Consider the following 27591-nt stretch of genomic DNA (forward strand, 5'->3'; position numbering starts at 1 on the left):
TAAAGCTTATGATTAACGCCTTTAAAGCCACCTTACATTTTTAAAAAGGAATTTCAGACATTTTAAGGCCTTATTTTAGAATCGAAGATTTTTTAAGGTTAAACAGAGGTGGCTTATGTCAGTCTGTAGCAGATCGTATCCGCGGTCCAACATCACTGCAAAAACACTAAATCTAACCAAGTATTTTTCATCTACTTTCTCGTGCAAATATCTCAGTGCACTTGAAATAAGACAAATGAACTTTTCAACAAGATATAAAGGCTTGTTTTGGGTAAATATTGACCAAAAAAAAGCCCCAGTTCCATCAGCCGATTATTTCACTTATAACATGAGAAAAAGATCTTGTTATATCTGCTAATGAAAGTAGGACTTTTTCCATCAATATTAAGGTATTATTTACTTAAAACAAGCCTCTACGTCCTCCTGAAAAGTTACATGCGAAGTTAGTTTTGTTTTATTTGCACTAAAAACCAGATCAAAAATACTTGGTAGCATTTTGTGTTTAGATAATCACCTCCTGAAGTGTTCACTAAGCGATAGAGGAAACCAGTTTGTTTGAATCGGTTTTTAATCAGCGTGCCGTGTGAAAGTGATCCGGACACCTACCGACATTGTTGAGGGCGCTGCCGGTCGACGGAGACACTTGGAGGAGGCGCGGGTCGATGAACGGAGTGAAAGACGAAGAGGACTTGTGTTTCTGCATGTTGTTACTCGACTGGCTCTATTCAGGGAATAAGGAGGTATTGAAAATGATCAATCACTGATTAATCGTGGATATGTTGAAGTTTTTTAAGGACCAAAAGTAATACTGCATTCATGAAGACTAGCCAACATGACTCGCGTTTCTGTATGTTGCATGCAAACATAATGGGCAATGCAATCCAGGGGTACAAAAATAAAACAATAAAAGGTAAAAAAAGGGAGGAAAAAAACCCCACATGAATGTGGTCGACTAAGTGAAAAACACAAAAGGGAAACAAATGTAGATTTTTTTTTTTGTGGATTGAAAGCATACTTGCCGTTGTACTGTTTACTGGCCTGTGTGCTATGAGCTACTGTCTGGGGAATATAAGAGCGAACCCTGTTTGCTGAAAACAGGCAACATTAAGAAAGATGATGAGACACACAGTAGAAGTTCCTAGACATATTTCCATCAAAAGCACACAATCTGTCTCAGGAGGAACTGTAATCAATAATCCATTGATGATAGATCTTTGAAAAAATAATGCATTCAACCCTATTCGCAAATTTCCCTCAGAGGAGTGCGCAAGTAGTGGCCAGTAGAGGGCACTGTTCTGATAAATACTCTGTAATTATTAGTTTTTCTCGCTCTGTTTGCAATCTAAAGCCCGAACATGTTGGCCTCCTGGCGAATATGTGTGAAAATGAATCCAGCAGCAAGAATCCAAACTTTAATCTTTGTCCACGCTTATTTGGTGGGAAAGAATGTCAACATTTGTAGCAAAACATCTAACAAACTTATTAATGAGTGACAGTTATTGGGAAAACAATCAATGTACGCTAAGCTGTTCTATAGTTTATAAAGCCAATCATAATTTTTAGTAACTTCTAATTGGTAATCCGATAACTACTGTTTACTTTTAGAGCGGATGTGACATGATCACGTCTTGACGTCACAGCGCAAAGAAAGAGTTTACATAAAATCAAGAGAATTTTACTGTCATGAACACAGTACAGCTGGATGTCATAGAAAAACAAAGTGTCTTCCATCAGAGGCTTCTTCAAATTCGCTGGAATACAGACTGCTACAGGAGATCCAACAACTCTTTGAAGAATTTGAGGCCCAACATTTAATTTCCCTTTGGGATCAATAAAGGGATAAAGTAGTTTTGAATTTTGAATCAAACTGAATTTTGAATATAGGTGGAAGATAAAGGATCATTTTACAAACATACTAGTTGTTCAGCAGTGATTCTAGAACAAGTATCAATAAATGTGCCAATAATTATTGCTTAAAATCATCTTTTTTTTTCTCCACAAATGAGGTAATGTACTGACATTAAAGTTATTGTTTTGTTTTTTTCTAAATTTGTCTGTCAGATTATGCAGCCGCAGTAATAGCCAAATTCATCTGAAGGCTTTTCACGCATCTTCACCACGAGGCCCAACAAGCCGTTCGTGTCTGGACTACGCCGCTGTCTGTCCGGCTCTGCTGGCGCCGGGGCCGGGTGACGTACCTCTGCCAGAATGCCGAGCTTCTCCAGCGGGCTCTGGGGGGACATGGTGGAGGGACTGGCAAGGCTGGAAGAAGAAGGGGAGCTGGATGCAGAGGAGGAGGGGGAGGAGTGGTGGCTCTGCTGGATCAGGTCTGGGAGGTGATGGATGCGGCCGGCAAAGCCGTTCCGGTCAGGGTGCTGCGTGGGGTGATGGTGGTGGTGGTGATGGTGGTGGTGGTGTTGGTGTGGGGGGCTGGGGGTGTGGAGGATGAGTCCCTGCGCCGGCGCCGAGCCAGGGCTCGGAGGGAAGCCCACGAGCAGGCTAAGGGTCTGCGTTTGGCCCGACGCGGGGGCCGCGCGCTTTCTGTTGTCACCTGCGCTCTGGAAGTAGAAAGAGGGGTAGACAACTGTGGGTCTATGTGTGTTCCTGATGAGCTCAGGGAACGGGAACGTGTTAGCTGGAGCGAAGGGCAAGCTACAGTGGCTAATCTACAGGTGAAAAGAAAAACTCTGGTTAGTAGCTTGTTATTGGGTTAGACTCTGAAGTTATCTCTGCTCTTCCTTTGAACTATTTAAAACTACAGCAGTCGTCTTCGGGTTGACGGATTGACATTTACGGTGCATGAAAATGGTAAGTTGAACTTTTTCACATGTCATGTTACAACCACAGACCTTAGAAGCTGCGTTTCCATTACAAATGTGGGTAAATCTTTGTCAACACTCTCCTGATGTTAAAAAAAAAAAAAAGACAATTTTGCTACTGCGGTGGTTCCATTTAATAAAAAACTTAATGAAAAATCACGCATGAACACGGTTATTGATGCAACTCCAGACAATTCGGTAGGTTAAATCAGAGCTCATGCTAGAACGGTCCAGTTAAAGTCCAGACCGCAATCCACTCGAGAATTTGTGGCAAAACGTGAAACTTGAAATTCAAGATCTTATTTCAATCTGACTGGCATTTAAAAAGAAAAACGCAATAAAAATGGAGGCTCTTGGTCAAAACTGGTAGAAACATCATTGTCTTGACCTTGAACTGAAAACACATGGATGCCACAGTTTAATATGTTAAAATGAAAAAGAAGAAAGAAAAAAACTACAACTTGTGGTTGGAACATGAAGAAATGTGAAAAATGTTAAAGGGATGTTTACATCCCTTGAAAAGGTAATGTCAGCTTTACCTATATTACATAAAGAATTTATTTTGTAACAAGATTTTTTTGTTAGTTTCATTTTAAATGAAATAAAAATAAAAATATGTAACTGGCTTTAAATGTTAGGCTTTTACTGTCATCACAACTGCAAAATATGCAGGAACAGAAAATAATCAAACACATACAAACAAGATGAAAGGACACTGGGGATATGAATAAAAACAACAGCATGATGGTGAAAACAGGAGGCGTGCAGTAAATAAATGTTTCAGTTTTCTTTCTTTTCCCTCCTCACTCGGCCGGTACCTGTCTGACAACCAGCGTGCTGTCTTTGCACCGAGTCGTTCCTGCTTCGTTCTCGCCCTCGTCGTGGACTATCATGGTTTTCACCGACTCCGTCTCGCCGTTGCTCAGCTTGGAAGAGCTGCGGGAGAGAAGGCAGCATAAAGCGCTGGTGCTTTTTAGGCTGGTTTGTTCGGTCTGTGGCTACGTACACAGCTTTGGAATCCTCCGGGCCAGACGTCGATTCTTCGCCTGCCTCCTGGTCCACCTCTTCGTCGTCGTCTTCGTCGGTGGTGTCTGAGTCTTCGCTGGAGGACGAATAATCCGTCACCTTGTTCTGAGGACGAACATCGTCCACTGCACGCAACTCCTTGGCCAGAGCCGTCAGGTCCTGCAAGATCGGGAAGGTGGGAAAGTTCTTCACTTCAAAGGATTTTCTGTTTGCTTATGCGAGTTTTGCCCCATTTTGACGCCGGTTGTTAGTGGAGATGACAGCATGTCGTATTATTGATTGTCTTTAAGTGAAGCAGGAAACAGAAAGCTGCTGGAGAGGAAGAAGTTATAGAGGAAAAACCAACCAATGAGAAGCCAAACAGATGCGAGGAGAGAAATGACTGTAAAGCGGATGCTCTCCAAGCTGCTGGAGGGAAGGTTAGTGGATTAATTTGAATGATTAAACCATAACAAAGAGCTGTAAAGATGGAAAAGGTGAATCATTTTATCAATGTTACAGAAAGCGTGGGTTAAAATGGCAGCCAAGAGAGTCCGGCGGGGAAAGGAGTCAAACAAGAAGTGGAGCAAGGAGGCTCGGTCCAACAACGAACATCTGATTGGATCGCTCAAGGATGGAGAGCAGAAAGAGCGGGGAAAAAACCCCAAAAACTACACACACACACTTCAGATGTCAAACAAACCCCCAAAGCTCCAGGTTCTAGTTCTAAGGCAGCTAGAGCGCTACACGGTTCTGGTTCTGATCTCACCGCTGGTTTGTTTGGTCTGACCAAGTCCCTCCTCTCCTCCGGCTTTTTCCCAGCATTCTCTGGTCGCTGGAGGGGCGAGCCCTCCGATTTGGAAGAAGCTGAAGAGGGTGGAGGAGGCGGTAATGTCAGATTGATAAATAAATAAATGTATCTACAACTTAAAAATGTGCCCGGGTTGTTTTGGTGGAGCTTCTTCGCTACAGCGGGATTATCTACGGCTTCCGCTTCGGCCTGCCGTGTGTCTGGTGTCGAAAGTGCGTGGGAACTCACAGCGGGCCCTGAACCTCTCTCCAGAGTCGCACTGAGAGCTGGAGTTACTGGAGCTGCTGGAGGAACTGGAGCCTCCGCTGCCGCTACTACCGCTCGCTTTGGGAACCAGTTTCTCCACGCGTTCCCACAGGAGCCGCGGCTCTGCCGAACTGCAGAGGCAAGAGAGGCAGCGTGAAACGACCACACGGGGAGGAAGACCCTCAACCGGGGAGACACTGTGGCTGCGTGATGCTTAAAACTACAAAAAATGCTAAAGAAAAGAATTCAAGTTTTCTACGATTTTTTTGATACTTCGGTTTTTCTTTTAAACGCACCTATAAGTCTCTAATTACTAGAATTAGTCATAAAAGTAAGGCTCTTTAAGTGGCAAGCTGCTTCATTTCTTGATGCAGAAAAGTATAAAACGGTGCAGACAATAACTAAAATGACCAATAGAGAGCAAAAATCATAAGTAATTGGAGGGAGTTCAGATTCCTGACATTAGAAAGTTTGTATTTATATAAGTATATATTTTTCAGTTTCAATAAAGAAATAATCCAATTTAAGAAACTTTTTAACTACACAGCCAGAAGGAGAATCCTGCTGAACATCCAAACTCATTTCCTGGAAGCGTTTTACAAGGAAACATCTTTAAGATCTAATTTTGCTTGCTTAATTCTACTAACAAGTATATTCTCCACAAGAATTGATGTGAGAAACAAAAGCCTTGAGATAAATGTTAACGAAGCACAATGTCCACAGAAAGCACTTCATTTTCTTCCCCCTCCTGATCAAGTTTTAGAATTGATCCTAAATTATTGTCATTTTCATTTTGTAAAGAATACATGAACCTAAATAAAAGTTGTTTGGTACATAGGTCATGTAAAAAATAAAAAGTTTAGATTTATTCTTAATGCTCTTGGGATGACGATAGTTATGGTGAGAACTGTTCAGATATTTTGTTCTTTAATATATTTGCAGGAAAGTCTTACTCCTATAACTCATAGACAGTCAGACTCCACTAGAAGGTTTTACATTGAATTTACAAGCTTGTTCAGTGGTTTTAGATATGAATGTAGATTATGTCAATTTGTTTTTGTTTTCACTTTACATCAATCCCACTAGAATGCAGTATATTGTACATCCACAAATAATATAATATTCTAAAGGCTCCATAACAATAACACAACCAAAAGCTAAAAAAAAAGAAAAAAGTTCCCATAGTGTTGAAAAACTAAACAGAAACAATCCTCCACCTCTTGGTGTTTACCTGCCAGCGTTTCGGAGCACGTCCCTGCTCTGTGGGGCACTGCTATGGTGATGAGGCGAGTCTCGCCTCGACAACACCGGAGACCTTGACGTTGTCCTGACAGGAACCTTTTGTGATAAAAACAGTGACCGGCTTACACATCAACGCGTCATTAGCAGAACACAGTCTGTGGAGATCCAACAGCAGCAGCCTGGTCAGGCGGAGTCCTGATCAAAAATATACATCTTTCACACACTCGTCGGTAAACTACACACACCAGTTCTCATCGCATCATCTAAGCCGCTCTTCAAACTTCACACAAAAGCATGATCGGTGGGAAACAGCAGGGTCAAAGCAGACATGATGCTGATATGTTACTAAGGAGTCATTTAAAGCCTAAAGGCTGAAATAACTGAATTATCCTAACGACAGGAACATGGCTGGGTGATGATTTTGTTCATGACAGGTTTTTATATCTGCGGGTGAAGAGCTAACTTTGGCTCTGCAGGCTGGATTTAGGTCTTCGTGGGCTGAGCAGTAAGTGTTCTGCCTATACTTAGCCGTCTGGGTTCACTGGTGGAGAAACAGGAACGTTTTTCTACAGCGTAGCAAGGTAGACGTCATGGTGTGTAGCTTCACCATGTCTTAGTGGTCAGGCAGCCAAGTATAGTCAGAAAGAAAGTGGTGAGACGGACTTTCTTTGAGCTAATGCTAATTCAGATATGTTCTCCCTCTTTCCAAGAGTATCTACATAAATAGGGGGAATGAAATTTCTCACATCTGCTCAATCAACCCATAAAAAAGTCAAAAACATTTTTCTTCAATAAATAAGATGATGAAATACTGTCGCCAACACTAAAATGTTTGAGACCAGAATTGCCATCTCATTGGTTTAAAAAAAACAAACATACAAATTGCAATCAAGTCACCCAGCAACATTCCACCACTCCATACGAGGCCCGATCTTACCCTGGGCGGGCCGTCCTCTGACGGGACCTTTTCGTGGGGCATGGGTCGGGACTGGGGATGGGTTTGTGGCTCAGTGCGTGCAGGCGTTGATGGTAAGAATGACGGTGATGATGAGGAGGATGCAGGATGACGGTGTTGGTGGGGTTCATGGCTTTTGTGCGGGCGGTGGTTTTCAAAGCTAGGCGTTAGCGGCTCGGTGAAGGAGTGCGACCGGGACATGACGGGTGGGGTTGAAGCAGATGAGTTTGGTGAGGCCACACTGCTGCTGCTCTTGAGAGCAGCCAGATGGGAACGGACCTTTTAGAGGACAAGACAGAACACAGTGGGGAGCACGGATCAGTCTGCATGCAGATAACCCAAACAAGGAAGGGGTATTCATTCATTCTTAGGGTCTTGTAAGGTTGGAGCATCTTGTAGCTGAGGAACTATGACATGAACTGAAATTATAGTTCACCGGAAAAGCATCATTACCCTCAATGTAATTTATTAGGTAGTAGACACAAACTAAATGCTTTCTATTGTTTTTACAATAAAATGTCTAAAAGTAAGGCACACATGGGTATTTGGACTTTCTAATCAATGTTTTGTAGAACCACCTTTCACTTTTGGCCCTTTGGTTTCTCTGCTGCTTATGTTTGCATCAGTGAACATTAATTTTCTAGGTTTGTCACGGATTCTTAATCGTACTGAGGCCTGAAATTTGACTGGCTCATCCAAACACAAGAATGTATTTTGAGTAAACCCAATCCATTGTCCTGTAGCTCTGGCTGTTGGTTCAGTTCGTTGGAAGGTAGACTCACATCTTTGGCTCCATTTGTCCCTCTTACCCACTCTGGCCAACTTCCTCGTCTTTCCTGAAGAAACTCATGCCCACGACATGATGATGTGTTTACGGTAAGGGGGTAGTGTTCAATTTCTGAGACACGCAGAATCACCGACTTCCCCTCGCTTACCTACGTAGATCTCTAACGGTGACTTATGCTGGACTTTCCTTTCTTTGTCCATAAAGACTGTGCTATATCTTTGCTCAATGCACAATGCCTGCATCTTGATAGGTCTGCAGGTGTGCCTTGTTCTTTTCGTTCTCAGATGATGAACTGAGAACGACTTTGAAGCTTGGACTATTGCTTTTAACCTGCTTTAACCTTTTCAATAACCTTTTCACTGCCCTTTATGCTGTGATTCATCGTCTTCGTGGTTCTGCTTGTTCTGAGGCCTTCGAATTGTACTTGGGGTTACTAGAGTAAACGGGTTAAACTTAAAGGCATGGCACACTCATTGTGATTTGTAAATTATCTACTTCTTACGGTTTAATCTGTTTACTAAAATTTCCAAAAAAATACATGGTAGTTTTAAAATGATTTATAGTTTAAAATGATTTACTTTATCTAAAGCTGCTTGCCTGAAAAGGCTCCAGAGGCACAGCTTCAGCACAGCAGAGAGGACCGCTTACTGATGTTCAGCCTCCTGCCAAGGTTACAGGCCTTCATGCGAGAGGCTTTTCTGCCTTTTACAACACAGCTGCTAGTCTTTCACTTTGACGCTATGAAACTGGTAGCAATAATGAAGAAGGATGTTGTATAATTAATATTTAAATGATTGTATAAAAGACATTACACTGGAGCTGTAATATTAGCTGCAATCCTTCATGTGACAGGCCTTACTTTATATTCATAAACTCCCTTTTGCAGCTGGTAAGGATTAAAATCTGGTAGTATAATTAAATGACATAATGCAGAAGCAAAAGGAAAGCACTATAGTTAAACTTCTCACACACTCATTAAATTCGGGACGGGCTACAAGGATGCTACATTGGACACTTTGAGCTGGGGTCAAATCTCCTTCTTCTTGTTAATCTTGTCAGTGTGTCAGAAACCTTTGAAAAACAAAAAGTAAGAAAATGCAACTGGCAGTCTCACTCCCTAAATGTAAGGGTTTAGATTAAGAATAACTAATGTTTCCAAAACAAAAAAAAAAAAAAACAGGTATCTGCTACATTTATGAAACAGAGCGCAATATCTGTTGCAGAAGTGTGTTATGTAACATTAATACCCAAAGATATAAGTATGTTTTAGCAAAGCAGTGACTAACAAAGCTCCAAACCTTTACAGAGCCCCTTCAAAACGGAGAACAAAAAATAAACTGGCAAGAGACTTGCATGCAAGACAGGTTTTGAGAGGTTACCAGCAAAAATACTGAAGTTTAAAACCTCCAACCGTAGCTCCCTAACTCTTACGTATTACAAGGTTTTTCTATATTTATTGACATGGTGATGCAGACATGTTGCAGCTTCTTCCTCACCGTCGCAGGCGTGTCGTTTGAGGCAGCAATGGCAAGTCTGCACCCAGGAGAACTTTTTATTGTACTTACTTACACTCACAGTTTGGAAAAGATGCACATCTCCGAAGCTAAATGCTTAACCCTTAGGACCTGTGTGACATTTTGACGCAAATATTTGAGTGTAATTTCTATGAACTTCAGTGTTGTTCTTGCTCTGTACCTTTGTTCCAACACTGCAAATTTATGCATTTAATTGTGAACATCTGTAGTGTTTTTCAAGCTAACTTATGACCTTTCAATGTCAGAGAATTTCCAGGATTTTCCTTGTAAATGTGAGAAGTTCATCTCAAAATTTCTGATTTGATTGCCAAAAAAACCCTCCTCTAATGCCATGGTTTTTTTTTCTTTTAATCGACAGTGGAATTACAAAAATCAAAATTTAACCACATTATTAGACTCTTGCACATGCCGCAACGTGCAGAAATATTGTCATGAATGTGGTTTTGCAAACGGCTGAATGAAAACAAGTCTTCAAACTCCTGCTTGCTGCCGTCAGTAGCTACTCCTGCATCTCTGCTGCTGTGCAAAGACACCAGAATGTATTTTTAATCAATTTCTGTCGTGACTCTCGACACACGTTGACAGAAACGCCACTTCACTTTGATTAACAGATAATTAGGCTTGCAGCTGTAAAAAAAGCTGAAGCTTCAGCTAAGTACATTAATTGTATTAGTCTCTCCACAACTAATGTTGTAAAAAAGAACAAAGATAAAGTCGTACAATTAAAACACAGGCTGGCATGCAAACATGCATTTAAAGACAAACACTCTGCATGCACACAAACCCTCCACCGGGCAGCAAAACCTCTAAAACCAACCTCTTGTTGTAAAGTTCGAATCCTATATTTCACCTGAATCGTGAGATATAACTACCTCCTCTATTTTCTAGTAATGTCATAAATGGGGATTATGGGAGTATAAGTGAGGAAAAAAAGTTTCAAAAAGGTTTTCAATCCGCTAAAGTAAAAAAATAATAATTTCAATCAATTATCTTAAATATTTATATGAATGAAAAGAGAGGCAATGTTAGGCCACAAACCCACATCGGAGCTCACTGACAACCATCTAAGAGGAGAAAGCAGATTGCTCTGCTTTACTGTTATGTTCTTTGGGCACTCTCTAATTATTATTTTCTTAAATAATTTTGTATTGATTTAAGTTGAGTGGTTTTGTGTTTAATATATTTTTAGTGTAGTGATTCTTTTTGTAATTAGTTTGGCTTTAATTGGTGGGCGAGGACGGCCTATATATATAGGCTGGGTTGTAATGGTTGGCCCGCCCAGCCGCTCTCTCTCTAGCTCGCTCATCCACCTCCATCTCCACCTCCAAGAGGGATGCGCCCGGAGGAGGCTCCTCCAACTTTGTCGGCCTTTGGACCCATGTGACGCCTCCTGCCTGCCATGGGGATTTTTTGGGTTGTTTTTTGGTTTGTTTTGGCCTGGTGAGTCCGGTTGTCCTGTTTTCGGTCATTTGTGTTAATAGCTTATATTATTTTTCTATTTTCTTTAATCTGGTACTAGCAGGGGCTTCGACGGCCCTGTATAGGGTTGGCCCCCTGCTGTACCTTTTTGTTTCTTTGGACCGGCTCACCAGGTCCACCTTTCTGTTGAACTTTTTTCTCTTACTTTTTTTGTTACGTTTTGGGACACGGGAAGAGGGGTTCTTTCCTTCCTTTACAGAAGAAAAAACAAGTAGAAAAGGACAAGGAAGTTTAAAAGAAAAGAAAAAAAAATGAATAAAGGAATATTTTTCTTGGAATCCTTTTGTCTGCGTGTCCTTTTAAATATGGCGTCCTGGCGGACGTAACATTTACATTAAAAATGAAAGTCTAATAACACGCACGTGATTTATATAATTACCCCGATTGCACAACGCGGCGGCACCGCTTTCTCCGCTTCATTTAATCTGTGTGGCACGTTCATGCCGATTGACTTTAATGAGCCGCAGTTATTCATGCAAAGCTGCTTCAGCCCCTCGCTGGGAAGAGACTATCGCAGCCCGAGTCACTCCGATGAGGAATCTGGAGGCCTGTAAATTATAGATGCTGTTGAATACCAGCAGCGCAATGACGAGAAGCAGAACATGAAGCGGAGATGCCAAATACAGAGCAGAGATGTAAATATTACAGATGACTTTACCCAGGAGCCTTCCACTCCCAGCGCAAACATTTGGAAGCTGATGCTGGAGGACTTGTTCACAGCACAACCAGGACATTTCCCATAAAATAAAACTCTGACGTGAGCTTTTTCATTCAAAAGTAAAACAGATATATATATATATATATTTTTTTTTTTCTGAATCAGTTTAACAAGTTTAAATTCAATCGTGGGGAAAGAAGGACAGGAAATATAAAACGCGCAAACAGTTCCCGGCATGTCGTGTCATATGAACAAAGCAAATGAATAAAGTATTAGTTTGGAGATTTAAAGACTTTCCTCAGAGCACTGCAGTCATTTTGGGAGGGGACTGAAAAGGAAGGTGATGACGAGACTCAAAATGGAGAAGCACACAAAAAAAATGCTTTATCCGTGGATCCAGAAGAAACGACCAAAACATGGTTAGTTAAAATTCCTGATCTGCAAAGAGTAAATACTGAAGAAAAAAAAGTGCCATTAGTCAAAATATTATTGATCAATGTTTTACGGCAACAAGCAAACAATGGAGTGCTTTTGAAGTCACCTGAAAATGAGAGGGTTAGTGAAAAACTAGGTCTCAAAGGTCAGATAGTCATATTTTATAAGCAGAAAACCTAAAAATATGTAAAGTGAGAAACACAAATAAGTGAATATTAGCATTTTAAAACTCTTCAAAAGTAAAATGTGCATCTAAATTGTCATGAGAAGAAATTGGACTGACTATGTGCAAAAAAGTGAGACTTTTACCTCAGATCAGATCCAGGAAATGTGCATTGCTCAGAGTTAAAAAAAAAAAAAAGTACTTTGCACTTTGGAGATGTTCACATGACGAGCAAACAATTATCTCTGCGCCTCTATGACCAGTAAAGCTGAGCAGGAGACGTTGTCGTTACCTGCGGCTCCACAGGTCGGAGCATCGCGGGCGCCTCCGATGCGGCGTTCCCGTTAGCGTGCGAAGACTCGGAGCGCGGCGGCACCGGGGGCTGCTGGGGTTTGGTCTGAGCCGACTGCGGGGAACCCTGAATGTTCTTCCTGTACCGCTCGTCGGCCTGCGGAGCGACACACAAGAGGCTTCAGAAAACCCGCAGTCTGGACGAGACGGAACTGCGACGAGGACAGAAGTCATCAGACGGCACGGTTGGTTAGTTAATTCCCCACAGAGAAAAAAGGGTTATTCGGACGAGCAGAAAACAAAAGACTCTTTACCAGGCCGGCAGTGTTACTGTCCCTGCATTATACCCACAAGTCAGCGAGGACGAGAGCAACATGACCAGTAAAAGTGACATGCTGTTTCTCAAAGGAAGAGAGGAGAAGTTAAGACACGTACATCAGGCTCTAAACTCCCAGAAGAAGTAACAGAGATGAGTTATGAAAACATGAGGGCTCCTTTTTCAATGGCCAGAAGTTTAAAGCAAGATTTGTTCTTTCGATCAAGACATCAGCTACACTCGTCTGATTCTTGATTGTAATAAAGACAGCTTATGACTGGAAAATGTTGAATGCTAATAAACATAGTTGTTAAAGATTTTGTTTTTCAAACCCCCTTTTCTTCATTGTAAGACTTGACCAGTTGGATGTAACATTTTGTGTATAGAATAGACTGATTACAGTCCCAAAGATTTACCTATTTATAAGTCATATGACCACTGTAAGAATATTACCTTACAGTGAATCTGAGGCAGTAATAGTCAGTGATTAAGCTCCAAGTCCATCACCAATAAGTTATTGGGAAATGAATGGAAGGCGTTCAGTTCACAGGCCTCCATAAACAGAGTATGACATTAACAAGCACTTCTGTATCGACAGTGCATGGAAAGCACAATGACTTTAACTTTAACACAGGTCACTACTAGAAATTAAACTAGACATTCAGGCATTGCCCTGGGATTTGCTTTGGTTATGTAAACTGTTAGACTAAATCGGTCAAGTCGTGATCACAAAACAAAATTATTTGCTTTCCGTTGACAGGGTTCCTGCAGGCCTCACCGACTCAAACTTCAGTCCTTTCTAAGATCATTTTGAATAAAATTTAAGATCACAACAGAAATGTGTAAAAAAAAAAAAAAAAAAAGAAAAAAAAAGCATGTTTTGTATTGAAGCAGTGCACAAAATGCAACGCTGCATGGGTTGGCAACAGAAGTGAGCTGGTGCCAAATGCACACTTTCCCAAGATAGATGCAAAAAATGCTATCTTGCGACAGAACAGACTTAAAATGTGTACAAACGACTCAAATGTTTACTTGACAGGAAAAAAACATAATATAAGATAAAATTGTGCTGCCACGACAAAATGTAAGACCTGTGAGAAACAAATTAAAGTCAACTTACATCTTTAAGCAAATTTCAGACATTTTAAGGCTTTAATATTACATAGATAAATTTAAGACATTTTAAGGACGTGCAGATCATCATTGAGTGTTGAGCATTAATCTGTAAATATATACAATGTTAGGATGTATATGAATTTCTTCTTGCATCTGACTGAGGTTTACGTTTACAGATCAAATTTTAGCCACATTGATCTGGTTGCATTGACCCGTCAGTGACAAATTTGGTCAGTACAAAGAAGAGAACTGCAAATATTATTTATTTTAATTATAAAGAATTGATACTTGAAATAAGCCGAGTACATTCATCATTTTGCCAGGGGTATTTGCGTTTGGATTGAACCAAAAGAAAAGCCGACAGAGACTCTCGTGAATGTAACGGTTGTCTTTAGTTGGTTCAGCTTTACCGTTATTAAGAGTGTGAGAACCGAGTTTCATCATGCGGGTTGTGAGTTGTAGGAAAGGACGGCATCTACCAAGCACCCACCCATTCAGCAGCAGGAGGAAAACACGACAGACCCAAAGCAAGTAAGTTCACACAAGCAAAGCCAATACTGTTGCTGCAGTCGAAGGGAAGGCGTTCAGTGAGGACGTTCACCTCTCTGACCGGCTCAGAGTCAGGTGCGGGGCCTTGTCGCTCAGCCGCAGGAAGCCTGGGTTCTGACGTTTTCTCCGGGCCGGGCCGCGTCTTCTCATTGCTAATGCCCTGCGGTTGTTTGGGTGGATCCGAGTCAGGCGTCTGCGGGGGCTTTACCCTGTCTGCTTCGAGGCTCTGCGGGGGTTTGGCGCTCTGCTGCTGGCTTGTTTTGCTACCGTCCGGGTTCTGGTTCTGGTTCTGCTGCAGTGACAGCAGGTAGACCTGCTCCTGCTGCAGCTGCCTCTGGAGCTTCTGAGCCTGCCGCTGCTCCTCAAGCTCCCGCCATTTATACTCCTGAGTACAGGGAGGCCGGAGTTCAATTTAAAAAAAACAAGAGAAGAACAGTCACCATAAGGGGCTGGGTTTGAACGGGCCTCACCGACTATTCTGCTGATTTTATAGAGGACAATAAAACAGCTTTTACTTCCTCTGGGACCCCAAACATTCACCAACAATTTATGACTAGGATTTATTAGCAAGTTATTCTTCTGAGTGCCAACTCAGTCTCAGTTTGAGGGAAACTAAAATGCTACTACCATCCACCATTTTGTGCCGTTTTGGGTAATTCATAAATATTTGACTTGTTGAAATAAGCTAATGAGGAAGCTCATTTTTATTATGGGCTCATAAACTGACTCTCAAGGAAGTGTTGGCCGCTGACAATGATGTAGAGGTGATGACAGTCACTTCCTTACATTAAAGGAGTATTCACTGTCAAACCCAAAGGGACGAAATCCTTAAAAAACAAAGCAACCCAACGTCTACAGAAGACAAACGGGGGCAGGGCGAGGGGGAAACCCTCTCTTCCTGCTGGATGACTGGTTTTCTGGTGACGGCATCTCCATCACTGAGGGCCCTGTAAACATCCCGACTTCCCCTTTCAAACCCTGAGAAAACTCGTTATGTTTTGACCTCAGGTTTTAACGGCTCCCCGTGGATCTCTGAAACCCAGAAAATGAAGAAAAGAAAAAAAAAAAAAGATAAACTAAACATCGGCACTCGGTTGGCCGGCGAGGTAAATGGAAACAGAAACCATCTGCACAGAGGGACTCCTGCCGTCCAACTTACCAGCCTAATGAAACGTGACACTCGGAGGATTACACTTGGGATGCAAAAACAGACGGAAGAGTGTGACTAATAAGACAATAGAGCAAATAAACAGCGGAGCCAAGAGGAGACGGCTGTGCCAGCGGCGCTGCGATGGAACGATACGGCTAAAACTCACAAGAAGCATGGCCTGTTCGTGGAGGAGCTGCTGCTGCAGGATCTCCAGGTGCCTCTGCTCCTCCTCTAGCTGCCGCCGGATGTACTCCTGTCAATCAAACGCAACAGTTACACACCTGAAAAACTATAACAAGACAAAGGAAAACATGCAAGGTTCCTATGAGAGGTAAAGTTAGCTTAGATTACTCATTCAGGCGGGTAGGAAGTAGGACTTTGGGAGTTTGTCGGGATTCGTTTTCATTTTCCGATACATTTTTAAAGAGATACTCACAACTGGTAAGGACAAGCCAGTCTGAAACGATATGTTCATATTTCTCATTTTATCTATGTGAATATCTACCATCCTCTGCTCTGGTACCTGCTCTCGGTCGGCCCTCCTCTTCTCCTCCTCCGCCCTCCTTCGCTCCTCCTCCTCTTTGCGACGGCGCTCCATCTCCTCGATGCGCCTCTTCTCCTCCTGCTCCCGTCGGCGCTGCTCGCGCTCCTGCTGCCTCCTCATCTCGCGCTCGCGCCGTTGTTGCTGTGGGCGAACAGGAGTAACGAGGTGGAAGATTTGGTAAGACCATAAAGCATGTAGGGTTTCGAATTTATACGATCAACCGAGTCTTAAAACTTTCTCCTGGGACACACTGTCACAAAGGCAGTGTGGGTTATTTCAGATGACACTTTACGTCTTCTTTTAGGATTAGGTTGCTGTTTTTCACTCTTTATTGATCCAAAATGTTTTAATCAATCTATTTTCTTCCACTGTGCAGCCCGCCTAGTTTTTCTTTGCCTCTTTTGCAAAGTAAAATCTGCAAACATTCAGTCTCTGGATGTTTAAAGCTGATAGAAACAACATTTTTGAGTTAAATAATAAAAATCCTTGGAAATTGATGTATTTTCCTAACTAGACTGCATGTTTTCAGAAAACAGTTTTGAAGAAAGCAACGGTAAAGGTTTACTGCAACATTCTAGTTAATCTCGAAGAAAACCTCTCATGATTATGTTTCGTTTGAGATGGATTTATGCAAATTTAAAGAGCTTCACTTGCTGATTGAAAATGTTTTGCTGGTTTGATTTCTGCACAGTAAAATGTAGCCTTTCTTGTATCTATTTCTTAATTTTTGGGACACTTACTGTTAAAGAAAAAAAAAACCTGGATGAATTGCGAGACAGAGAACATTTGAACAGTTTGCCTAAAGCACAACAAGACGTTTGGGTTTTCGACTCGTCACCTCCTCCAGCCGCCTGCGCTGCTCCTTCTGCTGCTCGATTCGTTTCTGCCTCTCGGCCAGCAGCTGGCGCTTGTACTCCTCCTGCTCGCGGAGCTGCTGCTCCTGGAGGAGCTGCTGGCGGCGCAGGGCCTCGGAGCGCTCCTTGTTCTCCTGCTGCAGCCTGATGAAGTCGCGGCGCAACGTCGACTCGCCCGGAACGTTGACTATGGAGCTGCACGGCAGCAGACACGACAGGAATAATAAGCGTTTAACACGGAAACAAATAGGGACGCTGTTTGAAAATGATGCACAGGATATAAACCCAGGTTCTCTGACAATAGGATAGGATGTGTGACGTTTAGCTCCTTACAGTGGCGTCTACACCAAATATTAATGCTGCAGTGAAAGTACCTTCACATTTTCATTTGGGATCTAGCAACTTTGGTGATCTTGGCGCTACATCCACCTCTAAAATATATAAAAATGACACTTTTTGCTTCAAGACAGGACATCTAAGTTGTGTGACTTGTATATTTTTAAAAGTGTGTCACTTAAATTGAACTATTGATGAACAGCGGAGGCTTTCAATCAATCAAACACATGAAACAAATTTAAGCAGTCCCCCCACACTTCCAGCTAGAAACAGTCAAATGTTAAACAGGTCATAAGATATTGGAAAATTACCAAACATCGCAGTATTTCATTATGTTTTGCAGTTTTTATTAGATTGTTTATCGAACTGATTTGCTGATTTTCCAGCTTCCAGTCAGTCTGGTTGGATTTCAGATTCTCCAGCGGTTTTCAGCCATATTAAATTTTAAGAAATTAAGTGTATTCTCTATTTTGTGTCATTTGCTGAATGAAATGGTTTGATTAAACTTTATGTTTTGCCCCCCAAACATATCCATATTTCTTGTGCTAAACTTGTCGAAGTAGTTATTCTTCTTTTCCCGTTGACGTTTTGTACTGTCCAAAAATGTGTTTTCTCTTAGGCTGATCTTGTTTACGTGATGTAAACGTGACGTATGCATTTTTCTCTGTTCTTCAGGTCATGCTTACTTAAGTACAGAAAGAGCGTGAATTCAGTATTTTTAACTTTTCGAGTCCTACTAAATCTTTTAGTGCGTTTACCTTGGCTCTCCTTCTTGCTCAGAAGCTTCTTCCTCCTCTTCTTCACTCCCACTGTATTCATACTCTGTCTCATCTGTGAATTGAAAAAACAAAAACAAATAGTAAGGATCTAAAATTTGACCTCAAATCAGCTGCAAACGGTACAACTCACCTTTCTCGCCCCTCTTCTTCTTGGTTCTGTCGATGTGATCCTTGAGCTGGATGCGGACCTGCCTCTCGTTGGGCTGGTCCCGGATGAAGGGGTGCTTCAGCAGCTGCTCAGTGGGGGGCCGCTGGGTGTAGTTCTTCACCAGGCAGCCCTCAATGAAGCTGAAGAACTTCTTCGACCTGTAACGCCGTTTAAACGTCAAAGTTTGGAATATTTTGCCTCTACGTATTCGCAAGAGAGGTCGGTTGCTTCATTTTTATCTCACCATTTTTTGGACTTCAGTCGAGGAGGAGGGTTCCTGGGGATGAGGAAGAGGGCTCTCATCGGATGCATGTCACACAGAGCTGCAGCGAAGGACACCAAAAAACAGAGACGTTGTGAACAAAACCACGTGTTCCGATTTTTTTAAAAAGTGTTTACTTCGATGCCCCTCGCTAACCGTTTGTTTCACACAATCTAACATTAGCATGTATTAGGATGGCTAAACTGTCAGCTGCAGAAACATGTGGCTGTTTCTGTTTTAAGGAAATCTGACAAATCCAACATTTCAAAGTATTTTCACCAGGTTGTCAGAAACACACAAGTAGAAACTCACCAAGTGTTTTTCTTTTAATATAAATAAAATTAATCAAATTAATTGCAGGGCCTGTAAATAAATCCAGAATCAAAACTAATCAAAGCATAAACATTTCAAATTCAATAACCCTCTTTAATGCTAAATTATTGCATAAATAAACATATGTACTCAACAACAAATATATTGATTGTTTCTAATTTGTTAATTAGGTAACTTAGCCATCAGTAAGGTGACACTACACCCAAGAACCCCTGATCATTCACAAAACCTTCATTAAAGATGTGAGAGCTAATATTAGCATTGGGGACGTATTGATTTGCATTGAGATGCTATTTTCGCCTTGAGCAGGCTAACTTCTGATAGCACAACAAGAGTCTTTTCCTGCATCTCATCAGATTGTGGTTTTGAACTAAAATTTAAACACGATCGGATGAGCCTAGAGAAGCAGCTTTGTTTGCAGATACAGCTTGTGCGGCAGATTTACGGCCGTACCAGAAACACGCAAAAAATAAATAAAAACAAACAAATAAATGCAATCATTTACAAGAATACTTTTAAACACGTTAAGATCTATGTAGCTAATTAATCAAAATTAACGCATTAAAGTGCCACACCTTAAAAAAATCAAAGAGGAAACCCTGAATAAATCCCCGGCTAAATCCCCAGCAAAACGTAGATGTACTTACGGGGCGCTCCCTCCGCCATCTCTATGGCAGTGATGCCGCAGGACCAAAGGTCGCTCTGGAAGACAGGGTCAGGGTCAGTGAGGCATTTCTACAAAAACCCACACGTTTTCTTTATAATAATAAAAGGAGATGTTGTTTCATACATCCTGGATAATGTCATGTGTTGTAAATACAAATACTGCAGGTGTTTTGCTTCATAGGGCCTTGTTACCCCAGCTCTTCTGCTCGTCCTTACCCTGTAGTCGTAGGTGGCGTCGGGGTTTTCGTCGCAGGCGATGACCTCCGGAGCCATCCAGTAGGGCGTCCCGATGAAGGTGTTCCTTCGGCCCACCGTCCGGTCCAGCTGAGCGCTCACACCAAAATCCACTGTTAAGAAAAAAAAAAAAAAAAACATACAGTTGTAATCCATCATATTCCAGCCGAACGCTGACCTCAGTTACGGTTAGAAAAGTGCAATCATGGGTGGCATTTTTTTCTTCTTGTTTTTCTTTTTTTTTGGAAAGCTGCGACAGAGAAATGCTGTTTTTTCTGAAAATTGACTTTGCAGTGGTTTGAAAAATGAAAGACATAGTCATAGTGTGAATAATGTTTTCTATGAACACTTCAGACTTATTTCACTTTCTGAGAACAGGTGAGAATTAAACAGGTGGAAGAAAATCCTACATGATCATTTAATATTTTAATTGTCGCTTTTCTAACTTTACTTGATAAAACATATGAACAAGCAAGTTTATCCTCTCAGTTTCTGTGCTGAATTGTGAAAATAAAAGAATTCAGTTTTGATGTGAAAACTGCACATAAAATTAGATTTTATTCCAGTTTTACTTAACACACAGCTGGAGTTTTATCTCTCTTTATATCTGTAAGACATAAACAGATTTTATCTGACTTATATTTACAAAATATTGTATATTTTAAAACACAAGATAAATTCCAGTGTTTTATCGCAGCTGCAGTGGAAACACATGGCCTCCACTTTGTGTCACAGGACAGAAATCAGAGAGTTCACAGAGAGTACCTCTGATCATACACTGTAATCTTATTGAAAACAATTAGAGAAATGAAGATAAGATGGACTACTGGAAGATTACCAACAATGTTAAAAGACCAAAATAGGATTTTTTTTTTAATGAAATAAAAAAATTGGTTACCATTTAACCAATGAGCCAAAATCGATCATTTAGTGCCTGGTCAGATGGTGTCATCTTAAAGCGTTTTTACCCAGTTTGACTTCAGCGTTTTCAGTCAGCAGCACGTTTTGTCCCTTGATGTCCCGGTGGATCACATGATGAGCATGTAAGTGAGCTAATCCCTGCACAAACACAGAATTTAAATGACAAAACATGAGCGTATCTCAAAGAACATTTTCCACTGCATACTCGCTATTTGTTCAAATGCAAATCTAGTGCAAAATCAAAAGGAGATATGATTTTTGTTTTTTTTTGTTTTTGTAATATACAAATGATGATGTGGAAAGCCTATGACAGAGAACAATGCAGTGAAAGTGTTGGTAGCGCACCCTGAGGATCTCTCTGGAGATGTAGGCGATCCAGTCCTCCTTCAGTGAGTTGCCCTTGGTGTTTTTCACCAGATCGGTGATGGAGCCGGCGCCACAGAACTCCATGACAAGCTGAAGGGCAGAACGTACAGATAACAAGTTAGAGATGATCCTTCGTTATCTGACACTTCTCAAATGACCTAAAGTTAAATGTTGATTTGTTTCCCCCAAAACAAACATGTCAAGAAATAAGGCAAAACCACCCAACTTATTTGCCTTTCACTAAACTAATAATATAGCCTAGTTCAGCTGAAAAACAATGCAAATCTCTAAATAAGCACTCTCCTTTCTCCACCTTTGGTCCTTTCATCGGCCATCACCTAAAAACTTTGCATTTGAATAGAAACCAGTGGGTTTTAAAGAGTAAGCAAACTGATTGTGGTGGGTGCTATCTGTAGCTGAGGTGCACCAAGCGAGATTACTGTTCAAATTATGTCGACCGCTAATAGATGCGAGCTAAAAACGTGAACTCCTTAATCATTTGCACAGTTAGTTGCTAGGCGTGCTAACCGTACAAACTGCTAGTAGAAGATGCTAAAGTTAACTAAAAACATAAACTTGATGATGGTGTTGCCTCTGCTCCTAATCCCAGTTGGCCAAAATCTGGATCTTAAGGTCAAAATTAGCTAAATTCAGACTGGAGCTCTTGTGCTAATAAGAAAACTAGCATGAAAGAAGGAGAAACAAATTTACCATTTTAACACCATGTTGAGTCTTAGTACAGTTTATTTTATAGGGATTCCAGAAACGCCGTGTTTATGTTTTGTTAATATCTACAACTTTCCTAGAATTTGTGGACAGCCTAACACAGTCGTCTCAAACAGCTGCTGTCCCGCAACTTTTAAATGTCTCTCTGCTTCAACACACCTGGCTCCAATACCGGCTCGTTAGCAGAGCTCTCTACAGCCTGACTGGATGCTAGTGAGGCAGTTTAGTCGTTTAATTTGTTCAATGTAGGACGAAATAAGGCACATCTCCTTAAGTACTGGAGTTTGAGACCACTGGTCTAACACCATAAAGATCCAACACTTTAAGGTTATTCTCTTCTTCTGATTCAGTTTTCCAGCAACAAATCAAAGCCTCCTTTTAATATTCTTTCAAGATAGAGTTCTTTTTTTTTTGTAGCAGAGGAATAAAGCATGACAAATTAAGAAATTACTGTCAAAACTTCAGGCTTGAACCCGTCAGAACTGTTGTCACCTATAAACTCTAAAATACTCAAGAAATGCTGACGTGCCAGGTAGCAGCCCTTCTTATCTGGAGCACTTCATTATGAATCCAAGCAGAGTTTCCTTTTAATTGCCTCCTCTGTAAAATCTGGGTCGTTTACTGGAGTTGTTTGTCCTGGTGAGAGTTGCTGCTTCATACATTTTTTTTGGTTATTTTTCCTGTTGAGAGAAATGCTACCTTAGAGCCCTCAACATACTTTCAGATGCTTTGACATTCACTTTACTCCTGGCTTTGTTTTTATCCTACAACTTTCACACATTCAGCTATGAGAGAACAAATCCAGCAAATTTCTGTTGAAATCCTTTGCAATCACCTCATACATGTTCGGATAAAAAAAATCAGGATCTTTAAATATGCTTGAAATACTTTGTTTCAGCTACTTCTTCATTTTATCCCTTACATTTTTGCACAGACCCAAAAGTTATATGTGACTTAAAAGCCTGTGGTGCTTTTCTGCATCTCCACACGTCAACCTGAAGATGCCTCACAAGGACGCTAAGTGCTTCCACTCAGAAGAGGAAGCCGCATCTTCAGAGATGCTCACTTAACAACATAATCATCATAAAACTCGGGGCTTTGTGCCTCCTATGCACACACAGTGGACAGCATGGTGATGTACGAGTGGAAACCGTTAAAGGAGGTTAAAGGAGCAGCTGTGAAAACAAACACATGGCTGTGCTGTGGGGTAACGGAAATATTGCTCCCACTGGTCATAGAACAAGCAACTCCGTTAATCGGTTTTTCTCGTTAGCATTCACATGTGAAGGACACTAACTGATCTTAAATTCAGAAATGATCAGCAATACGAACCCGTCAGACCTCGCTATTTAACTGCTGTCACTGTTTGCTAGCATATCAAAAAAGACAGCATGTGATTCTCAGTATGAATAAAAAGTGAAGGAGAATTTGGAGAGTATTAGGTTCTGTCATGTCTCTTAAGTGTGACAGAACCTTAAAAGACGTTTTGATTTTTTGACATTTTAAAGAATCAAGAATCTGTCTTGATTTATAAAACATTTCATGGCTGTTCCCCTTCTCTACTACAACAGTTTAATTTAAATTATATTAAAACCCCTTTTTTTAAATAAATAAATAAGCAAATCTGTTTTTTGGGAATTATTACTGTCATATAAACTGAGCTAACATTGTTCGGCTGTTGTCTGGTTTAACTGATTAGCTCATTAAAACCAGACTTGAATGCAACCCTTTTTCCAGATGGGGGATTTTATCATTTCATTATTAAAGGCTTCACCAATCTGTTCAAGCAACACGATTTGACTATTAAACCGCTGCTCATTTATTTCTCATTATTGTGAGAGTAATCTATCACTAGAGTTCAAATGACACCACCACTCTACATTACGACTAATAAAACACAGCTGAAGTGAATAAAAACAGCTGAAAATATCCCAAATGAACATTTTGATGCTCATTATTCTTATTCAGCTGCTGTGCCACAATAATGATTTAAGTTCCTTTATACAACCAGTTCTTTTCATAACAGCCTATTGTTTTACTGCGGTTATTCATTACACCAGGTTCCCGTCAAATAAAGCGTGCAGCTTTGTGTTAAAATGCAACTTCCTGAAAGATGAAGGGAACATGTTTTAGGTAGCTTAGATAATGTTGACTCTCGTCCTGCGAATAAATGACCCAGTTATGCTGTCACTGCTCATAAACTAAGAAAGGGGAAGCGTCATCTGACAGCACGGTGGTGTCATTTATTCACCTGATCATGCAGCCTGTATTTACTGAACACCTGAGCCGAAACCAGATTAACTAGAAACCGCCGCCTGTCTTTGCCAACTCAGGTTGACTCCACCAGTTCCTACTTGCGGGCCCTGATAGAAATGCACATGTTTACGATAAACTTGAGCTAACATGCAGAATTAAATTTTTACAGAGAATCTCCTCTCTATTTTTTCTTCTTTTTTTGCTCACTAGCGCAGACAGAGCCTCTGTGCAGCACGGCATGAGTTTAATCATTTTATTACAGCATCACTGCGGCAGCATCTGTGGAGTCTGTATGCAAATTAGCGTGACCCAGGATATAACACCAATGGAGATATATATGCTTATGGTACAGAACTTTTAGTGTTACTAACGAGGTCAACTCACCCAGAGTTGGTCATCGTGGCCCGGTGGACTTTTCTTGATGAAAGCTCCATAGTATGTGGCTATATTTCTGTGGTGTGAATACTTCTTCAGCATGTTGATTTCCAGCTTAATTTCCTCCTCTTCATCCTATGGAAGAATAACAGATGCAGTCATGTCACGTTGAAAGTACATCACTATAATTCCCTGTTTTACGCATCAATCTCAGAAGTTATTTCCATTCTTGTGGTTAAAGTAACAAAAACTTTCTTCGAGAACCAAAAAAACCCAAAAATAAAAACTAAAAACTGAACTGGGTGACATTTTTAACATAATTTTGTCTTTTGTCTTGTCTTTTCAAATCAACTTTAATATCCTCTTGAAATTTGTCTTTTTGAGGGAACAGAAAGGCATGAAACACTCCCTTGTACTCCATCTCTGCTGGTTTTGTGTCTTTAAAATAAGTTCAAGATAAAGAAATGGTTATGTTGTCCTTTACTGAAGCACACAAAGCCCAAATTTGAGAAAAATAATAATTGACTAGAAATTTTTTTTTTCTCTCAAATTCAGGCTTGTTCCTCATTGATTAGCGAGAAACCGTCATTTATATAGAAAAAGGTCTTCCTCCTCTTCACTGAAAACTTAAAAAAAAAATGTATTTATTTTTTCCCATAACTTGTTTTCCAGTGTGTTTATGGAAAACCGGTCCACACAGGGAACCGAACTATGTCCCTCCATTCCAAACAAACAGCTGAAACTCATAACAGACCCAAACAGAACCATCGTCTCTCTGGGTTTTACATACAACATAATAAGATCCAGTGGTTATTTCTCCATCGCTCCCTCGTCACTGAAGCCCGGCGACAGTTTTCGGTGCTGCCCTGCGGCCGAGCTTGATCAACCGAACTGACAAACAAGACTTGACATTTTTACCGTGGCAAGCGCATTTCGATTTACAAATGATCGGTACATGCTTCGACATCCAAAAACTCAGAGGATTTGAAGAAGAAAAACATTTGGATTTTCACACCATGGCTTGGGACTTTATGACATTTATCACTACTGATGTTCCTTCTCTGTTGAACTTGCAGATCATTGAGTACAAAACAACCTTTCCCTGTACAAGCGACAGCATCGTCAGCTCAGACCCCATCAAAGTGAAGAAACAATCACTTAAATCATCTGTGCTGTACTGTTTGACCAAGACACTGTAAGTAAAAAAGGCAGCATCAGTTCTAAGTGTTTAGTTTTAAAATGGTTTATTTTTCAAACAGATAGTGGGAAAAACTAACTTGCTAATTTCAGAAGCCATAATATTCTCTGCAATAAGCACCTTGAAAACTAATACAAAATTTAGAGGGTTCTTCCTTTACATCTGTGTAGCAATATCAGAATATGTTAGCAACACATTAAAAAATGGAAAAAAACAAGTAATTCAACTAATTTTTAAATAAGAAAATAAACATTTTATTTTACAGTCAGTTGTATTTTTCACACCAAGTGGTCTTTTTATTTATAGCTTGTATTCTCTGGTGAACGATTAATTGATTTCTGAAGTGGTTGACGATCATTTCAAAAATCAATGTTGTATTTTAGCAAAAGTGATCGGTTGACGCGTTTTAGTCTTGAATGAATGCAATTCGATCATGTCATATGTTGTGGTTTCAAACTATAGGTTTAAACACTCAGACTGGTATTTTTCGTAATTACTACAATAATTCATATGGTCATTTATTTCTGCAGTTTCATTTTCTGTTCATTGAAGTGCCCTACATGTACATTCTGTACACCAACAACATCTTTGTAAGTAAAAAGAATTTGAAATGGCAAATCTCACATGGAGGGATGAAGGGAAAGAGACAGTCAGGAAAATGAGAGTAATTTGTAGTCAGCATCAACACTGCAGCAGCTTTTACTCAAGTTTTTAAAACCACGAGAATCCCATTCTTGCCAATGTGTATTAATTACCCAGTCTTTGGCCTCTCTGTGCAGTTTGTGCCATGCAAATATGCAGGAAGAAACCCAAGAAGAAGAAGCACAAGCAGAGCTCTGTGTTCAATTAAGTAACATCAACACATGCTTTGAGGTGGGGTTTCTTTTCTTTTTCGCAGAAACAAAGACTCCGTATCAACCAATGTGACTGAAAACTATTGCATAAGGTTGTTAACAACAACCTACTGGGGAGTCAAAACAACAACAACAAAAAAAGTCGTCTGGCTGCTGCGTTACTTTGGAGTAGTTTCTACCCGAGGGCGGTTAGGCTAGCCACCGCATGCAAGTAAAGTTGGCTCATTTCTACTGCAGGTTGCCATCTGCTTGTTAGGATGTGTGACGTTTTCTTTCCTTAGCAGGATTTTTATTGAACAAAGCTGCAATGCCATTTTAGAACAAGGCTAAAGGGCAATGCGGCCAAACTCCAGCGTTTAAAAATAAGAGTTTTCATATCTCTAAAATAAAGAACATCCAGTAGACCTTATGCCAAGTCGTCTGAAAGCTGTTTTTTTTATATCCTGGCTGTCATTTTCAGAGCATTACTGCCTAAGTCTTCTTGTTTTATCAAACCACTCCCTATTTTTATAAATCTTAAGCTGCTAATATGTTAAGCTGATCTAAAAATGCCGTATTTTCAGCTCAGTTTTGCAGCTAAAAATGAATCTAAGTTTACTGTTTCCCTGGATTTAAAAGTTCAACAACCTAAACAGCTTTGAGTAGATTTGTTCTATAAATATTCAGTTTTATTCAGCTGCTAGCTGTAGCAGGCAAACATTACAACATGTAAGCTTGTTGTTGTTGCCTTAGCAGTCTGGAGAGAGTCAGATTTGACTCTCATAGAGAGGACAGAGTGAGTGAGTCAGTGAGTCAGTCAGTCAGTCAGTCAGTGAGTCAGTGAGACAGTCAGTCAGTCAATCAATTAGTCAGTGAGTGAGTCAGTCAGTCAATTAGTCAGTGAGTCAGTGAGACAGTCAGTCAGTCATTCAATCAATTAGTCAGTGAGTCAGTCAGTCAGTCAAATAGTCAGTCAGTCAGTCAATTAGTCAGTGAGTAAGTCAGTCAATTAGTCAGTCAGTCAGTCAGTCAATTAGTCAGTGAGTAAGTCAGTCAGTCAATTAGTCAGTGAGTCAGTCAGTCAATTAGTCAGTGAGTAAGTCAGTCAGTCAATTAGTCAGTGAGACAGTCAGTCAGTGAATCAGTCAGTCAATCAATTAGTCAGGTAGTAAGTCAGTCAGTGAGTCAGTCAGTCAGTGAGAC

The 27591-nt window shown here is 40.7% G+C and overlaps 1 protein-coding gene and 1 long non-coding RNA gene across 10 annotated transcripts in view; one reads left to right on the forward strand and one right to left on the reverse strand.

Annotated features, from left to right (window-relative positions):
* LOC129361157 (mitogen-activated protein kinase kinase kinase kinase 4-like) overlaps nucleotides 1–27591 on the reverse strand; it is an 87096-nt gene that overhangs the window by 10586 nt on the left and 48919 nt on the right. For 2 of the 8 annotated variants that reach the window (XM_055031886.1, XM_055031884.1), the window contains exons 4-24: nucleotides 24367–24492; nucleotides 20980–21090; nucleotides 20682–20772; nucleotides 19696–19826; nucleotides 19461–19515; nucleotides 18463–18541; nucleotides 18201–18376; nucleotides 18050–18122; nucleotides 16940–17150; nucleotides 16081–16242; nucleotides 15724–15810; nucleotides 14460–14792; nucleotides 12428–12583; nucleotides 7061–7357; nucleotides 6113–6219; nucleotides 4864–5012; nucleotides 4594–4691; nucleotides 3826–4004; nucleotides 3638–3755; nucleotides 2199–2558; nucleotides 607–721 (exon numbers count right to left, since the gene is read on the reverse strand). In XM_055031886.1, the coding sequence (XP_054887861.1) occupies nucleotides 607–721; nucleotides 2199–2558; nucleotides 3638–3755; nucleotides 3826–4004; nucleotides 4594–4691; nucleotides 4864–5012; nucleotides 6113–6219; nucleotides 7061–7357; nucleotides 12428–12583; nucleotides 14460–14792; nucleotides 15724–15810; nucleotides 16081–16242; nucleotides 16940–17150; nucleotides 18050–18122; nucleotides 18201–18376; nucleotides 18463–18541; nucleotides 19461–19515; nucleotides 19696–19826; nucleotides 20682–20772; nucleotides 20980–21090; nucleotides 24367–24492 (3214 nt within the window). The remainder of the gene's footprint in view (nucleotides 1–606; nucleotides 722–2198; nucleotides 2559–3637; nucleotides 3756–3825; nucleotides 4005–4593; nucleotides 4692–4863; nucleotides 5013–6112; nucleotides 6220–7060; nucleotides 7358–12427; nucleotides 12584–14459; nucleotides 14793–15723; nucleotides 15811–16080; nucleotides 16243–16939; nucleotides 17151–18049; nucleotides 18123–18200; nucleotides 18377–18462; nucleotides 18542–19460; nucleotides 19516–19695; nucleotides 19827–20681; nucleotides 20773–20979; nucleotides 21091–24366; nucleotides 24493–27591) is intronic. The other 6 variants (XM_055031887.1, XM_055031889.1, XM_055031888.1 and 3 more) reach the window with 6 other exon arrangements.
* On the forward strand, nucleotides 3926–4599 carry LOC129361162 (uncharacterized). 2 transcript variants are annotated; one of them, XR_008606132.1, is made up of 3 exons: nucleotides 3926–4020; nucleotides 4136–4264; nucleotides 4347–4599. It is a non-coding gene; the product is annotated as an uncharacterized LOC129361162 (long non-coding RNA). The 2 variants fall into 2 exon arrangements; XR_008606131.1 differs by having other exon boundaries at nucleotides 3935–4020; nucleotides 4141–4264.

This window comes from Poeciliopsis prolifica, unplaced genomic scaffold (assembly GCF_027474105.1).
Source record: "Poeciliopsis prolifica strain line A6 unplaced genomic scaffold, Auburn_PproV2 SCAFFOLD007, whole genome shotgun sequence".
Taxonomy (NCBI): domain Eukaryota; kingdom Metazoa; phylum Chordata; class Actinopteri; order Cyprinodontiformes; family Poeciliidae; genus Poeciliopsis; species Poeciliopsis prolifica.